This window comes from Perna viridis, chromosome 11 (genome assembly GCF_037379345.1).
Source record: "Perna viridis isolate PV_CMFRI_1.1 ecotype Kerala chromosome 11, ASM3737934v1, whole genome shotgun sequence".
Lineage (NCBI taxonomy): Eukaryota > Metazoa > Mollusca > Bivalvia > Mytilida > Mytilidae > Perna > Perna viridis.
The window spans coordinates 35,806,583-35,824,832 of NC_142455.1; the positions used below are offsets into that span (position 1 = coordinate 35,806,583).

At 33.0% G+C, this 18,250-nt stretch overlaps 1 protein-coding gene across 4 annotated transcripts; it reads left to right on the top strand.

Moving 5' to 3' along the window:
* Positions 1–111: 111 nt before the first annotated feature.
* Positions 112–17,190, top strand: LOC148603910 (gem-associated protein 2-like). Of its 4 annotated transcripts, none has more exons than XM_088551589.1 (8): positions 113–320; positions 8,515–8,602; positions 9,884–9,976; positions 11,206–11,262; positions 14,383–14,541; positions 15,305–15,373; positions 15,778–15,888; positions 16,920–17,190. In XM_088551589.1, exons 1-8 carry the CDS (start codon positions 187–189, stop codon positions 17,016–17,018), a joined length of 810 nt encoding a protein of 269 aa, XP_088407715.1. In that variant the 5' UTR covers positions 113–186; the 3' UTR covers positions 17,019–17,190. The 4 variants fall into 4 exon arrangements, with proteins under 4 accessions (XP_088407716.1, XP_088407715.1, XP_088407717.1 ...); XM_088551591.1 differs by having other exon boundaries at positions 16,975–17,190; XM_088551592.1 differs by lacking the exon at positions 113–320 and adding an exon at positions 3,789–3,926.
* Positions 17,191–18,250: the final 1,060 nt, after the last annotated feature.

The following is an 18,250-nucleotide window of genomic DNA, read 5'->3' on the forward strand; positions in this document are numbered from 1 at the left end:
AATTTTTTCTATACTACCCCCTATTAAGCTTAAGTCGAAGTAAAGTAAAAAGGTCCGTTTCAGAAATGGTATAACTAATTACCCAGAAAATCTTCCACACCTTTTGTAATGGGTTTCTCTCCCCTATACTATAATACCCCTGTTTTTCTCGAGCGACGAACGTGTTTTATTCGAATAATAACAGTAATGTTCTGTGGAAGCGAAGAATCCGACAATGACAGATTACAAGATGCTGCCCTGCTTGTTGATGACGTCGGTCTCGAGGATTTTGACCTTGACATTCCTCCAACAACGGGTAATGAGTACTTACGGAGAGTTAGGTGTGTTTGTTTTAAAATTACTGAAGCCGTGAAGGGGGCATTTAAGAAAGCATAAATCTTAACAATTTTATTCATTACTAGATCTAGCGAGCGAAGCTTGCACTGAATTCTATAGGGATTATGCTAAAATGGAGTGAGCATTTCCTATATCAAATACGAATACAAATATTTATTCGTTCAAACGCATTTACATTAAATGGTTCTGACACAATACACAAATCAAACATACAAAAAATGACAGTTCTAATAATAACCATAATGAAAATCTGGAGCGTAGCAACCACTGTGAGCTTAACTGTACTTGTACCGTTTGTGCGAGATTAAGAATAGTCAAAGACATAAAACCCTTTAGGCTTAAAGGGTTTGCAAGTGCAATATTTTTATTTATATTTCAGTAGCATGCGAAATCAGTATTTTTTAATTGAAAAATTGCCTTGTTGAATAATGAGGGAGTATTTTTTTTTTCAATGATTGAGTGAAGAAAAGTTTTTTTATTTTATATTGTTTGTTTTTTTTCAAAAAACATCCCAGAGATACTCGTAGGTACATCAATGTTTTTCCCGAACTTTTTAAGAACATAGCATATTCACGTCTTTTAAGTAAAAAAAACAGAACGACTCGAATTCTATCAGATAAGAAGTTATTTTTACTGAAACATAATCCTAACCTATATATTTTTGTTTGATTGATTTAAGGAATTGTTAATTTTCTCAATAAGGACAGACACTTTTTGTTACTTTTGGGTCATCACATTTTTTTTGCGTTAGTATATTGGGGAACCTTAAGGGAAATTAAGAAAGTTCACTATAAATTCATTACACTGATACTTGATAACCTTTTGTCTATGCAAGACACTACTCTTGATCTATTGAAGCTTCAGAAATTGTAAAAATGCTTGCAAGACAAAAGATTTAAAAGATGTCAATGTTATTTAATCAGAATTACTCTGATTTGAAGCACCCTGTGCAGGTCCGGATGTCAAAAGAATAGGCCTGCAGCAGCGCTAAGCTTGTTGTAAAAGGCGACTAAATAGTGCTCAGAAACCTAGCCGGGGGCTAGGCGCTCTGCCTACAGAGCAACTGGGATGTATGCCCCAGGTGGTGGAATGGGGTACCGCTGGCGTGTTACATGCTGGGGTTGTCAGGCTGTAATACAGAAAACCTGACTGCAACAGGGCTGCTCTGGCTTCCAAAATTCTGTCGCCAGAAAAATCGCCAGCTGCCATTTTCTGTCATCAGTTTTCAGAAAGTAGAGCCAAAGGGTGCCAAAAAAAATTATACTTTTTAAAAAAAAGAGACAATATAAGTCCACTGATGAATTATCTTTGTCAATTCATCAGAATAACCTCTCCATTCATGACATACATGTACCCAAGATTCACTCTTGATGCATGTATAAAGTAGGTTTTTTGCTCCAATCTGTCACTTTCATATGTATAAAATGAAGAAGTACTATTCCAGAAACAGATATTTTACTTCTATCAAAGACTTTATATTACTATTCTCATATAGTCAATGATTTTAAAACATGTTCACCTTTGTCCTTTATGGGCTAATTTATTTAATACAATATAATTTATTTTTTTTTATTTTTAACAAACTTGATTCTTTTTCTCAAGTGATAAAATTTCTATCGAACTACATTTTGTACCATGGACCATTAACTGTGTCCCTGTTTAAGGTTCAGCTAAAGTCAATATCTAGGACATTCCTTACTGAAATGTTTTCATTTATAGTTTTGATAATACATTAAATTTAGCACAGAAACATTGATTAATGCATTTTTATACATAGATGACACACAAGCACATGTCAAACTTAGCAACACATGTTTTATAAGGTCTGTATAACATTAACAACAAAAATGTAAACAACATATTTTAGAATAAATTTACAGCTGTCAAAAGCATGATTTGACATCTGGAATTCAGATAGTTCTGTTCCTAAATGAATAATGCAGTACAAGCTAGCAATAATTTGTGACAAACTGCTAAATCTGAACGAAAACTTTAATATTTCATGTTTATTGGTGTTGGTATTTAGTTATGTAACAGGGCGGGTTTAGACAATATGCTTATCCGTACCCCCTGTGTACTAGAATGGTCTAGAATTGCTTTTTTTTATATCTGTATATATCTGTCAGAACAAATAGAAAGAAAACCTGTAAAGTACTCTATACGAACCTTCAAACGAAACAACAGACGACAGACCTTATATCAACAGTTAACGACGACAGTGTGTACCATAATGTTGCAGCATTCTAGACTAGTTCATTCCACTGATATCTGAGCTTTTTAAATGGCAATAAGACTCTAGACTTTCTAAGTTTTCATATTTAATATACCAGAACATCAACATTTGTAAACATCAGTATAAATATTTCAAATTCAACAATGTAAAAAGTTTGTGTAAATGTTTCAAAAATAGAAGTAACTTATGCAATAGCACTTTTCAAAAACAATATGGCTTTTAAATAAACGGCACTGGCAAGGTAAATAAAGAGGACGGACTAAAAATTAACCCAAAAGAGAATGCACAGTTATGACGGACCTAAATTAGCGAAGTAAGCTTTATATTTTACTTTTTACTTCATTTTAAAGTCAGAATTTAGTTTGAATTTTAGCAAAGTTTAAAATCAAACTACTTAAGTTTTCAAACCAACATTTTGATGGAGTTTCCCCTGATATGTATCAGGTTTCCAAAAGTTAGTAAGAAAATAGAAGGATTTATACAAATTCTATGATCTATGAAACATACTTCTTAAGCAAATTCCAAGAAAATGTGTAAATTACACATTTAGACTATATGTAAATCTTATATCAAACTTGTTTTGGTAAAGAAGTAAAATTGGCTCTTCAAAATTTTAGTCTAAAAAGACAATCATTTAAAATGAACAATACCTATAAGTAATTGTTAAATAAGACTATCAAATCTGCTAAACAGTATTGAAAAATATATCTGCCAAACAAGAGTAAAATTCACTTTACCTGGTCATGTGTATTAAGGGAAGATAATAATGAAAAATTAGCCAAAACTGTCACACCTGTATCATGGTATAAAATATCTCATTTCATCTACATTTAAAGAAATTGCAATTTTTTCAAGAAAATTAATGCTAGCTTGCACTTCATTATACATTCAGGAACAAAACTATATGAATTTCAGACTTCAAATCTTGTTTTTTGACAGTTGTAGTATGTTGTTTACAATGTTGTTGTTAATGTTTTATAGAAATTATAAAACATGTGTTCGTAAGTTTGACTTGTGCTTGTGTGTCATATACATATAAAGATGCATTTAGCAATGTTTCAGTTGTTAATTTAATGTATTATTAAAACTATGAATGAAAACATTACATAAAGGTATGTCCTAGATAATGACTTTAGCAGAACCTTAATTATCTTGATATCTGAATAGCATTTCTTTAATTAGATTTTGGGAATCCCCATTCTATTTGTTTACCAATTTTCCTGCCAAAAAAGTCAAATGGCAAAAGTGTAAACAAATGTTATCCATTTTCTTTTACCAATTCTTTCATTTCAAAGTATTTAGACACTTCCTGATGGGATAATCATTGTTAATTGGATTTAATTTATTCTGTTATGAGGTAAGTCTGTTTCTGAATGTATTACATGGTTAAACAGGGCTGTGAAACTAGTGTGTAGCCAAGTGCACATGGCCTTAATTGTGTTCATCTTTGACCAGATGATGAGAGTTTTGATTGGCTCAATAATATATTTACATTTGATTGACACCTCCCATGAGGATATTTTCAGTCATGGTCGCCTGGTTTAATTACCTTTAATTGACTTCAGTCGTAAATTGGTCATAGTCAATTAACTCTGACCAGATGTCAACACAAAATTAGAGAGAATATCCGTTGCTGATAAACTTCCTGTCAATTTTAATATACAAAACCTAGGCGCCAACGAAATCGCCAACTGGCTATTTTTGTCGCCAGATAAAATAAAAAATTGCAAATTGCAACATTGGCGAAGCCCACCACGACCCCTGCCGCAAACCATAGTGGTGCACCATGTTGGGAAAGATGCCATGTTCCTCGCACGTTAAAGAATCCTGCTATGGTATTCGATAGGAGTAGGAACCTTTGCACTCTGCCACTGGAGGCTAAATTGCTCAGCCTTACCCATCCCTCCCTTTTTCTAGTGGCAATCCAAATTTGTCAACCCAATTATCCTTGTGTCCCATCCCTTTTTTTCATTTCATCATCATTTCATGTTCATTTTATCATCCATTTCATGTTCATTGTCTGAATATAGCTGAAATATTGCTGCTCGGACATTAAACACCAACAATCAATCAATCTGATTTGAAGCATCTTGATAGAACCCTGCAATCCATGCCAAACCCCAAACTGTTCTTCTGTTACTTTTACAAATATTTGGAATGTCCTGTGCTGTCTCCCACCAGGGACTTTATATCACAGGAACTCACAGGGTTTCATAATTTTTTTTACAATGCAGGTACCTTCGGTTTTGTTGGAGGTACTGTTCATCATTTTGTTTCATAAAAATGTATGACATTTTAGAATTCTGGAGGTACCTTTCAGTAGTTTAGAAGGGTAAAAGTACCTGGTACTGCCTCTTAATGAAAGGCCTGGGAACTGGGCACTCCTAACAAAGTCTATACATGTATAATGTACAAAAATAAATGTGCCTCCCCAGCCTTTATACTTAAAGCCTATAAGGTTTATATTTGACTGGGGGAAAGAGATATTCATGATTTTAATAACAAATTGATTATGATGACGTTATGATGATAAGGAGGGGTGTGTTCTGAAAACACTAAAGTAGGATAAAAATATCAAAATTTACCTGTAAAAATCAGTTATTATTTATTAGTTATCAGCAATTGGGAAAGTTAATGAAATTAGTCGATTTAGTTAAGTATTTCTAACTCATTATACAATAAAAATTATATCATTATAAAGAGGTGTCTTTAATCTTTTAATATTAGTAAATTCAAAGGGATAAACAAACAGAAAGACACAATAATTAAAGCTTACTGAAGTATAGTTTTTGAATTGAAACTTTTGATATTTCAGGGTTGTCAGCAAGAGGAGTCACCAGATGAATTTCACTGTTTCACTTCAATTAAATCACCCCATAAAATTTTGTAATAGAACTTTAACAGAAAAAATCTTATTTCACCTCTTCAAATCTTAAAGTGGTTGAAATCTCTGATGTTTCTTTCTCAATACATAAGTTCATTCATTCAGTCATCATTTTATTGTTATAAATTTCAAAGCATATTTATAAAAAAAAAAAGCCATTGCCACTCAGCATTTTTCTCTTTTATTAATTGTATACTAATAGATGTAATAGTTTTGTTTCCACTCAATCATCCTGTATGAACCTTCAAAAAAATGAAAATTTTTTTGCTTATTTGTCTAAAAAGACCTAATTTTGAACTGAAAAACATTTACATTCCTCTTATTTCAAATAAATAAAAGATATATGTTGCCATTCTCCAATTCTTTATCTTTAATTTGGTACACCACTCATTAAAATACTTCCATTGGTTTATACAAACGCTCTGAGCATAGTTACCCGATTTTCAACTGATAAATTTGAGAAAATTGGTTAATAAACAAAGGCAGTGTTCTATAGGTGTAATACCACTGTTTTGGAAACCAGTCACCTGCACATACAAGAAAGTAGTTTGTAATGACACGAAGTAGTCCCAATATTGCACCCTATCATTCTCCTTGTTTAGTAGAGGTATACAAACTTGATGTCATCTGAAAGCTAAATGAATCAGCAATACTCTTCATTTTCTTTATTCAGTGTAGGGTAAAACAATTCTGAACAAAAGTATAGGCCCCTTCATATGGCTAAATTTCAGAATGAAAGTACTGCTAGTGATTTCTGCACCTGTCTGCTTTCACTTTACTGTTCTTTCTTAGAAGGTACATAAAGTATGTTGGTACATTTATGAGAGTTAAGGTAAGGGTGACCATCATAATGATACCCCTCTAGCACCATCTGTACTGATGTAAAAACAAATTTGAGCCTTATAATAAGTTGAATTTAACATAGAAAGTAATGGAGACCAGAAATATTGGTATGACACCTACCGGTGTATATATTATTACAAGTGACTTCTCCCTGTAGCATACACTCCCTGTAGCATACACTCCCTGTAGCATACACTCCCTGTAGCATACACTCTCTGCTACTGCTATTAACTGATGAAAAAATTCTGGCAACATATAAATGGCATGGAGGCTAACTTGTTGAAAAGGGAACCTACCGGTAATACTTTATGCTTTGGACTTAGGACTTTGCTCACACTTAAGGCCATTGCCTTCCTCATAATAGTTGGTGATATAAATACAAATACTGTGAAAGTACATTGATTCGTAAATACTAACTTTCATGGATCAGAAAAGAAACTCAGTTTCGTGGATTTTTGAATTGATGGTTTTGAAGTTTCCAGTATACAAACCAATGGGAATTAACTATTCATCGTGTGATTTGACCTACTCACGAAAACCACAACATTTCATACGCCACAAACAATATTACTTAATTAAACATCAAATTCTAAACTAAACAGTCTTTGCCATCAAAATTTCTAACAAGAAACCCCTACTCTTAATCTGAAAAGAATTTAATATAGGATACACTGTCTTGGAAGCAAAATTTTTGCTAGCCCGCCACTACTACTTTAACCAGGATTCGCTGGTAGGCTGGTCCCAGTTTTGAAGACTGCATTAACACACAGTGAAATGAGTAATGCATACTAAAAAAAGCACAGGCAAGCACCATAATGTACAGTTTAAGCAACAGATATCTTAAAAAGGTAAACATCTGTCATGCTTCACATGCACAAAATATAAAATACAAATTAAAAGCATATACATAAAAATGTATAGTCAGTCCTAGGTCCTTCATTTTTGAACTATGAGTGTTGAGTTGGCAATCTATGGTCAAATCTGGAAGTTAGACTTTCTCATCTCAAGTAATTTGCTAAGATTAGATTAAGGCTGATTTTTCTTTTAACAGTTTAACTTGTTTTAGAACCAGTGAAAAGTGCTTGAAATTTGGCAGGGTTTGCTTTCATCTGGTTGTGGGAATGTTTCAGATGCAAACTTTCTTTTTTTCCCATCTTAATGCAAGTATCTGCCAAAGTATTGTCATCTGCAATTATTGTAGAGTGAACTTTACAATATAAAAAAATATCATTTAAGAAAATATGAAAAAGAGTAATCAAGGGAATCAAGATTGAATCGGATATAAAAATAATATTATCAAATGATAAAGACTAGACAGACTAGACCAGACTAGACAGACTAGAAGAGACTAGACAGACTAGAATAGACTAGACAGACTAGAACAGACTAGACAGACTAGAAAAACTAGACAGACTAGAATAGACTAGACAAACTAGAACAGACTAGACAGACTAGAAAGACTAGACAGACTAGAATAGACTAGACAGACTAGAACAGACTAGACAGACTAGAAAGACTAGACAGACTAGAAGAGACTAGACAGACTAGAAGAGACTAGACCAGACTTGAAGAGACTAGACAGACAAGAAGAGACTAGACAGACTAGACAGATTAGAATAGACTAGACAGACTAGAATAGACTAGACAGACTAGAATAGACTAGACAGACTAGAATAGACTAGACAGACTAGAACAGACTAGACAGACTAGAACAGACTAGACAGACTAGAATAGACTAGACAGACTAGAATAGACTAGACAGACTAGAACAGACTAGAATAGACTAGACAGACTAGAATAGACTAGACAGACTAGAATAGACTAGACAGACTAGAACAGACTAGACAGACTAGAATAGACTAGACAGACTAGAACAGACTAGACAGACTAGAATAGACTAGACAGACTAGAAAGACTAGACCAGACTAGACAGACTAGAAGAGACTAGACAGACTAGACAGACTAGAAAGACTAGAGGAGACACACTTAAAAAAAACATGAAGTAACTAAAATAACAGGTACAAAGAAACAAAAGTAAATGAGCAACCAGGACTCCACTAAAAACATTGAGCATGCACTGGTAGGGTAAGCATCCTCTACTTTTCTACAAATATCTGCTGAATTGCTCATAATATGTCAAGAATGGGTCCAAGATTGATCCTAGAGGTACACAAAAAAAAAAGAATTAATGGTATATTTACAGTACATTCTTTTGTAGGAAAGAAGCGAATAGCTGTCCTAAAATTGTAGTAGCAAACATAGATACCAGTACATTTACCAGTAAACAAACAGTTCATGTTCGACATGTAAGTTAGCTTTATTATCTGTTATAATAAATAACAAACAGTTCATGTTCGACATGTAAGTTAGCTTTATTACCTGTCATCAAACAGGTCATGTTAGACATGTAAGTTAGCTTTATTATCTGTCATAATAAATAACAAAGTCCCCATTTAAGATTGTAAACTTTGTGCAAAATTTGGGCAAGTCAGCAAATGCTAACCTAGAACTTCATATTTTATGAATATCTGGAAAATTCCCTTTTCTTTTATGAATTTCTTGATCTACCATTGAAGACTGCATTGCACCTTTTGACATGTTTGTCCTTTTCAATTTACCATCATTTATTTATTATAACAAACAGTTCATGTTTGACATGTAAGTTAGCTTTATTACCTGTCATCAAACAGTTCATGTTAGACATGTAAGTTAGCTTTATTGCCTGTCATAATAAATAACAAACAGATCATGTTCTAAATGTAAGTTAGCTTTATTACCTGTCATAATAAATAACAAACAGTTCATGTTCGACATGTAAGTTAGCTTTATTACCTGTCATAATAAATAACAAACAGTTCATGTTCGACATGTAAGTTAGCTTTATTACCTGTCATCAAACAGTTCATGTTAGACATGTAAGTTAGCTTTATTACCTGTTATAATAAATAAATGATGGTAAATTGAAAAGGACAAACATGTCATAAGATGCAATGCAGTCTTCAATAGTAGATCAAGAAATTTATAAAAGAAACGGGTACTTTCCAGAAATTCATAAAATATGAAGTTCTAGGTTAGCATTTGTTGACTTGCCCAAATTTTGCACAAAGTTTACAATCTTAAATTTTAAGATCTGAATCTTTTCAACAAATAGGGATATTTTATCCATAGTCTCTTAACAGGTTGTTGTTGTGTGAAAGTGGTCACTAAGACAAAGTTGGCTGTACATATACACAGCCAAATGTGCCACATATGATAATCATATGGTGCTCTATTCATACGATAATCATATGGTAATCATATGACAATCATATGATATTTAACTAATGATAGTCATATGATTCTCATATGTTAATTTTGGCTTGAAAGCATATGAGAATCATGTGTTTGTGAAAAAATATGATTATCATTTGATAATCGTGCGATTATCATATGTAAACTAAAACATGATTTTCATATGGTGCTCGATTTATATGATAATCATATGTTGCAAACCATATGATTCTCAAGTGTGGCACATTTGCCTGTGTATATCTAGTACTGTTTAAGTCCGGAATTCCATTCAATGTATTAACATCATTTTGATGCAGGAATCAAGAGGGTGTCATCCAGCACCTAGAGGATTTGCTCCAAGTTTAGAATGGCAGAGAAAACAGATAGCAGACTTTTCTGAGGTTAAACAGGTACATTGTCTTAAATTAGGGGCGGATACAGGATCTCAGGTCAGTGGGGGGTGTAAATAGAACTAAAGAAAATTTTGTGGGTGAAATTTGTGAAAAATCAAGATTTTATGCAAAAAAAATTTTTTCTCCTATTTTATAGGGCGGTGGGAGGGTTGTATGCGTGGCACACCCATTCCTTGGATCCGTGCCTGTAAATTAGGCCTCATTATCAATACTATGGATATCACTTGTTGTAATGAGTTTTGTCCATAGTTTTTTTATACCCCCTCACATGAAGTGGCAAGATAGTATGTTACACAGTAAATGTATTCAATTTCACAATTGTCCATTTTTTGGCAGATTCTGTCGATGGCATATATTTTCGGGTATCAGTTTTCACTTTAGTGTTAAAAAATCAATTTTGTGGGTACTTTTTTTCGTGTTTTCTGTCCACCGATAAAATAGCGAAAAGTAAGTACACAGCAAAATTAAATACACAAAGTTGCATGTCAGTCTGTCTATTCCCCAATGGTTTTCAGATGATGACTTGTGAACAGATCAATGATTTTTTTTAAAGACTTTGCACATTTGGTTAGTACCATAAATACTGGTTAAGTTGAAACTTTCAGCAAAGTCCGAAATGTATTTTTTGAGTTCGGCCATTTTAAGCATTTTGTCATCCCCCTTTTTTCACCATTGCATGACGGTGTATCACATTAAGTTCCATGAAGCTCTAAAATTTACATCAAATCACCTCACAGAATATCAGAAATTGCAACCATAGTTTTTTTTTACAATTATTTTGAGTAAAAACTGTGCCTGTTACCAGAATGTATACAAGTGAATTGTTTGCTCTGATTAGCAATAATTAATGTTAAAAGTGTGTAATAAAGCAAAAAAATGACCTTTGTTTAAGAAATGCTTTGCTAGAAAAAAGAATAAGAAATAAAACTTCAGTCCTCACATGGATATGTTTCATCTTTATTTAAAAAAATTAAAGATATGGTAATAGATATACTTCCCATAAGTCATAAACAAAACAGATTTCTAGAAACATTATTTTAAAGGTAGTAGTATGGTCGTTTTAGTCACAAGAGGAGATGTACTGGTAGTAAGAAACAATTGGACCAGACACAGATGGCATCTCATTCCTGTACAAAATTATAGAAAACAAGAATGTGTTTATGTGTAACAAAGTTTTTATTTGTGATTAAACATGAACATAAGAATTCACTGATGTATTTTTACAGAATTATGCCAGACAAAAGGCACTGAGAAAGAAAAACAAAACATCTGCAGAAAAAGTGGTATGATATAAATAGATCAATAAATAATTTATCAGGGTTTTCCTAGGCCAGATAAAGCTTCCCCAAATTGATTTAATCAGATGTATTTATCAGTAGATAAATCTTCTTCAAATTGATGTAATCAGATGTGTTAATCGGGGCATTCCAAGGGCAGATAGGAGTTCCCTAAATTGAGGTAATCAGATGTATTTATCAGGAAATAAGGCTTCTTCAAATTGATGTAATCACATATATTTATCAGGGTTTTCCTAGATAAGGCTTCCCAAATTATTGTAATCAGATGTATTTATCAGTAGATATGGCTTTCTCAAATTGATGAAATCAGATGTATTTATCAAGGTTTTCCTAGGCAGAAAAGACTTCCCCAAATTGATGAAATTATCTGTAGGTAAGCATTTCCCAAATTGATGTAATCAGATGTGTTTATCAGGGAATTCCAAGGGCAGATAAGAGTTTCCTAAATTGATGTAATAGATGTATTTAACAAGGTTTTCCTGGACAGATAAGGCTTCCCAAAATTAATGTAATCAGATGTATTTATCAGGGTTTTCCCAGGGCAGATAAGGCTATCCAAAGTTGTATTTTTTTCATTCTTTGGAAGACAAAAGAAAGGTGTCAGCATTCAGACTTTTTTATCACTGATTTAAAATCTGAATTTGATGGAGCAGTATTAAAAAACTATGATACATTTATCTATATTTTTAGTGGAGGATTTGCTTTTTGGGGCCTAAAAAAGGGAGAATTCTAATAAATCTTATGCTTGGATTACTACTTTTTACATATGGAATGCCATGAGAAGAAAATGAAGGGGAACAATTTTTGTAGGATGCAAGTAGGTCTCACTTTCCACTTTCAGGTCAAATGACCACCCCTCTAAGTAGAACCAAAAACATACTGAAACTAGAACTATGCATTGCAAGTGCACAATCTGTATGTACTTGTATGTTGATCAGAAGTAATCAAAAATAAAGCTGAGAATGTGTACTTCAATATCATGTTTGTATTTTACTGCAAAAGTGTACTGATATTGTTTGTATGTGTGAGTAATTTGCCTTCATGCCGTCTGTTAGCAGAAAAGGAAAATAATGTGGGTTTACAGTATCATATATTCCAGCCAATTTTTAACTACAATCATTAAACCATTAGTACAGTGATCATCGAAGCCTTATTATGCTAGCTTTGTAATGGTATACACCTTTAAGACTTCAATTTTGCTGGGAATTCACACTGAAAGTTTGAACATTACTTTTTTAACTTTGTAACATGTGAAGTAATGGAAACATTAGAAGTGGTTAGAAGACCTATTACATGTATATTGTAGCAGTGACTTCCCCTGACAGGTTGTAGTGTTGTACTTCTTTATCTAAGTTGGTAGAGGGCAGATTTACAGTGCCAGGGATACATGTATATGTTTGATTCACGACTAGTACTGTTGTGATTTTTGTCAAGTGCAGCATGCTCTACTGTTACAGTATGTTTAGTGTAAAATAACCCCTTCCCAAATTGGTGTTGTAATACCAAAAGAATTGAAATCCGTATAGTAATATACTTGTGAACACCCCATCTTAAGGGTTGAATCTGCTGTTCCCATTCACCAGCACGGAAGATCATACTCATGTTTTAAAAATTTAAATTATAAAAAGGAAAATAATTGGTAAATGTCAAACTGTTTGTCTGTCTGTCAGTTTGTATGTTTGCTCACATTTCTTGTAGGTTTTTTTTCCTGTATATATTATAAGAATCACACTGTTAGTCTTTCTGTTGGTCTATTCCTCCATTCTTTTGTTCATACATGCATTTCTTTAAGTGCAGATTATAAACCGTGTAAAGGATTTTGATGAAATTTTATAAGAATGCTTGGTATCATAATGTAGAGGTGCATGAAGGAATACAATTATTGTTCGTAGACTCCAAAGGGAGATAGTCCAACTTAAGGGATTTACATGTTGAAGAGTATTCAAGGGAACCAAGATTCTAACAGAAATCAAAGGAATGTAATCCAAGGACAAAAACCAGACATTGAAAATGGACACAAGAAACAAAAGTCAATGAGCAACTCTGTCTCCACTAAAAAATGTAAACAAAACTTCTCCCTAACTGCTTAAGACATTTTGTTGAAATTTTATAAGAATATTTGGTATCATAATGTAGATGTGCATGAAGTAATATAACAATTGTATAAGGTCTTTAAAGGCAGATAATCTAATTTAAGGGTATGGTCTCACTAACCACTTCCAGGTCAAATGGCCACCCCCTCTTATGTAGTACCAAATACACACTGAACCTAGACCTATGCATTATAAGTGCATTATTTGTGTGTATTCTGATTAAAAGTAGTCAAAATAAAGCTGAGAATGTGTACTCTAAAATCATATATGTAATTTACTACAAAAGTGTATGAATATTGTTTACATGTGTGAGTAATTTGCCTCCATGCTGTCTGTTAGCAGAAAAGGTAAAAATATTGATTTTCAATATTTTTTATTCAAGCAAATTTTGTGAAGAATTTCTACGGACATCGTACCATTAGACTTGTGATTTTGAAAGTCTTATTTTCCAAGCTTTGTGATGGTATGCAACTTTAAGTTGACATTTGTCCTGGGAAATCACAGTGAAACATTGAAAATTATTTGTTCAACATGTAAAGTAATGAAAACGTTAGAAGTGGTCAGTGAGACCTATAACATTTAGCATTAAAGTTGAAATTTTCTTTCATCTTGCTGACCAGGTATTGTCTTTCTTTTTGCAATGTGCATAATTTTGGAGTTTACAAGCCTTTGTCCACATAAGCAGTGCTCAGCTATAGATTAGTTACTTTCAATAAATAGCATAAGATATGTTATTTTCACTTCATCATTTTTTCTGCTTTCCTTGTCCCAGCATTAGCATATTGGTAGATAGCGAAGAATATCAATGATAACCTATGAAATAAAATCTTCTTTTTGGAGAAGGAGATCAGATAGGAGTTTTTTTTTCTTTTTGTTTTTTTTGGCTTCAATAAATTTGCCACATCATGTATTGTTGAAGGTCTTATAAACATTCTAAGTAAAGTATTTCTTTACATAAGAACAAATATTATAGTAAAAAGTAGTAAGGCATTTTTTGAATTTATCTTTGCAGCCATCAGCTAATGATGTGGAAGGATGGTGTCGCCTCTGTTTTGGTCGATTGGAACCACCAGGTTCTATACCACATGAGATAAAGGAAGATGAATCAGACAACGGCTCAGAACAACAGGGAACATTACCTTTATTGGGGATTATGATGGCCATGGACCAGGTACTGTATAGAGATTAACTAGGGACATTATTTGTACTGGGGATTATGATGGCCATGGATCAGGTATTGTATAGAGATTAACTAGGGACATTATTTATACTGAGATAATGATGGCCATGGATCAGGTATTGTATAGAGATTAACTAGGGACATTATTTGTACTGGGGATTATGATGGCCATGGATCAGGTACTGTATAGAGATTAACTAGGGACATTATTTGTACTGGGGATTATGATGGCCATGGACCAGGTACTGTATAGAGATTAACTAGGGACATTATTTGTACTGGGGATTATGATGGCCATGAAAATTAAGTACCATATGGCAGGTTACATTTTTGCATTTTGGCAGTATAAAATTTGGCATTTTTCATGCAAAAAGATATATTAACATTTTGGCATTTCTTATGTTGGCAGATGCTTAGTGGTGCACAAAGTAGCCAAGGCTACTTCTTTGGTAATGAATAAATGCATGTACATGATGGATGTCCGTCTGATAGGTACACAGGTTTACAAGAGTCATATGAACTTAGTCGTATACTGTTCAGTTCTTATTATAAAAGGTAAAGAAAGGTAATCATTTTTATTAACAACTCCTAAGATAGAGATAGAGCTGTGATTGTCCCTGCTTTATCAAACCAGTTTATGAGGAGAACACTATGTTGTACAATGTGTTATAAATTCAAAGTAATTCGACATTGTTATTATGAAGTTACAATATTGTTTGTTATAATGATGTTATAATATTGTTTTATATTTTAGCATGCTGTAGTTAAAGTATTAGAATATCACATAAACTGGTTTGAAGCAACAGGATTTACAGACCGACAGGTAATAACAGTACTTATTTTTGTGAGCAGTTTTTTTCATGATTGATGGTTTTCAAACATTTTCAATAGTATTTAAGTTTGGGTTTTGATACTTCATGAATATTTAAAGGTACTTAATTTTATGAATAATTACTGACTGAAAATAAACACACCACGAAAGTACAAATACAGTACCTAAGACCTACACTCTGCAAAATATATGAAGCAACCAATAAAAGATTTTTTTTGTACTATTGATGTCCTTTGAGGTGAAATATACATTATTTTGCAATATTAACCCAAGAACACTCTAGACCTTCTGTTAAAAAAAAATTTCTGAGCTTTTGCGAAGTTTTATATCAAGTTGTTGCTCTATATGTACATACACTTTTTTAAGCTTAACCAATGATATTCCTGTATTCCCAGGGTTGTTGGTTTTACTCATTACTGATATGTCTAGAGAAACCTTTGTCTCCAGAAGCTTGTGCAACTATCAGGACTTTAGCAAGATCATGCTCAAATCTTCGTGCATCTCTGGTGAGTTTTACATAGAAAAAAAACAATGAATGTTAGAGTATTTTTACTGTGGTTGACATGATTAATACCTAGTTAAAGGTTTACATCAAAGCTATCTACCTGTCTGAGCAAAAGAAAGAAAATTACATACACATGGAAAAGGATATCAAAATATATCATAATATTTTAAATAGTTAGTGGAACAACAGTATTAGTAGGTTGTTCATTATCTTTATATACCGGTACAACCAAATACTTAAGCACATGTTTTAACTTTATGAATACTTTAAGGGCCACCTCAATCAGAACTCTTTTGTAATACCAGTCTCACTAATTAATGACAAGAAGTGTCATGAAGTGCTAAGAACCATCAAGATGTCTAGAAAATGCAACAAGAAGGGGAAATAGTGACAAGAAGATTTTTAAATATATCTTTATATTCAACTTTGTCCTCTTACAGGTTACACCTGCCTTTTGTAATTTATTTGAAATAAAATTTATTAAAATATATGAATAATGATTAAAATGTACTATATGTATATATGTGTGTGTTCTGAACCGCAAGTGCACTTGTTCATTTACCTAAAACTCTGGTATTTTAATATGGTTTGTCTTCAGAACTAATTTCCCAACAAAAGTAAAAGGGACGACACTGATTGCAATGTGACATTCTCATAATGTAAACATTAAAAATACTCCAATTCTCTTTTGCTATTTCATTAGATTTTTTTAGATGTTGAAGAAATTCTTTTAAAAAATCAATGGGGACTTTTATTAGTTATTTTACATGTCACTTCCTGACAGTTAATATTTTTTGTTCTCATTATTATGCCTCCCACTAAATGTATGCGCATGTTGCTGTCAGCACTCGCTAGTTGAGCTGTACTAGCTATTGTTCTGACTGTCAAAGCCTGTTGTTAATCAGTCTGTGGTATGTCGTGTGGTTCCAAGATAAATAGGCAGTATTAGGTTTAATGTGTTTGGCTAGACTTGGTTAGTCACTGCCGCATCATTTCTAGTGACCAAGCTATTTATATTTTCTTCTTTTGCAGGAAAGTCCAGAAGATACCAGATTAGCTCCCCTTAATTTATTTATATGTATTGTAGCCAGGTATTTTGATCAGAATGACTTAGCAGATCCTGGGACTTGATACTTGAACAATCAGATGTTGTCTTAGTAACAACTTCATGTCAGTATACATGGACCAGCTTAGTGACAGGCATTAGAGTGAATCGTTATGGACGAGGTTGCAATAATTCATTTAAATGTTATCTAGCTGTGATTAAACTGATTTTGGTTGGATTAAAGTCTGTCTTGTTGAATTGTATACTTTAAGTGAATTTTAGGTAGAACTTTCATAATATTTTTCATATTTTTAAAAACTAATTTAGTGACAGACAGTTGTATGCTGTTATAGGTACAAGTGTAATTCAAGTTCAATTGTATATGTACATTCAGTGTTCTAGTGTTTTAGAAGATGGGAAGCTCAAGTAAAAATAAAAATTTACTATCCCACAATGTCTATTATTCAAACTTCAAAAATCTTTTTGTTAATTCATTTTTGCTGCTTACCAAAAGTATAGTGGAATATAATTAATTTTTTGTTCACCAATTTCTCTTGCTTGGCATGATTGAGAGTGGGAATCCTAGAACACTGATTTAGTCCCTTATAAATCTTTAAATTATGTCTGTTGAATGTGATAGAGTAATCAAGGGAACCAAGGTTATAGCGGTAATCAAAAAAATGTAATCCAGGGACAAAGACCCAACATGGAAAACAGACATACACAACAAAGAACATACAGTAACTAAAATCATACATACAAAGTAACTCGGACTCCACTAAAAACTGGAACCATGGACCAGGTGCACCGGTAGGGTAAGCGTTCTCTGCTTTTCTAGAAACACCTGCCGAGTTGCTCATAAAAAGTCAAGTCCGGGGTAGACAAACGAGGAAAGGAAAACTGACCCGTTGAATAAATCAGTTTTCATGGTGCAGATGGATACACCATAACGATCCACGAGTTCATGATGACGACCATAGAACTTCTGTAGTGATGACTTCAATCTTGTAGCAACATAACCCTGTTCCAGAAGCCTATTTGTTAGAGTTCTAGTACGATACAAAAAGTCTGCGTAGTTTAGGCAAGCTCTGGCATAATGTACGAGTTTTGATATGAACACTCCATATGCAGGTGCTGAAGGGATGTTGCCACAGATGAAAGGAAAGTTGACAATTCTGAATGAAAAATCATCATGTTTGTCGTAAAGTTGAATTTCTAAGTGTAGGTCAAGATAAGAGGCCGACTTCACAGTGTCTGTAGTATCTTTTATCTCAAGTTCTTTTGGGTAGATGTGATGTAGAAATTAGGATTGTTTAAA

Bases quoted from the DNA above. Each gene is read 5' to 3' on its own strand.
- LOC148603910 (XM_088551589.1), top strand. From the start codon at position 187: ATGTTCTGTGGAAGCGAAGAATCCGACAATGACAGATTACAAGATGCT. The intron at 11,263-14,382 runs GTATGATATAAA...TTATCTTTGCAG, and splicing joins AAACATCTGCAGAAAAAGTG to CCATCAGCTAATGATGTGGA. The intron at 15,374-15,777 runs GTAATAACAGTA...CTGTATTCCCAG, and splicing joins CAGGATTTACAGACCGACAG to GGTTGTTGGTTTTACTCATT.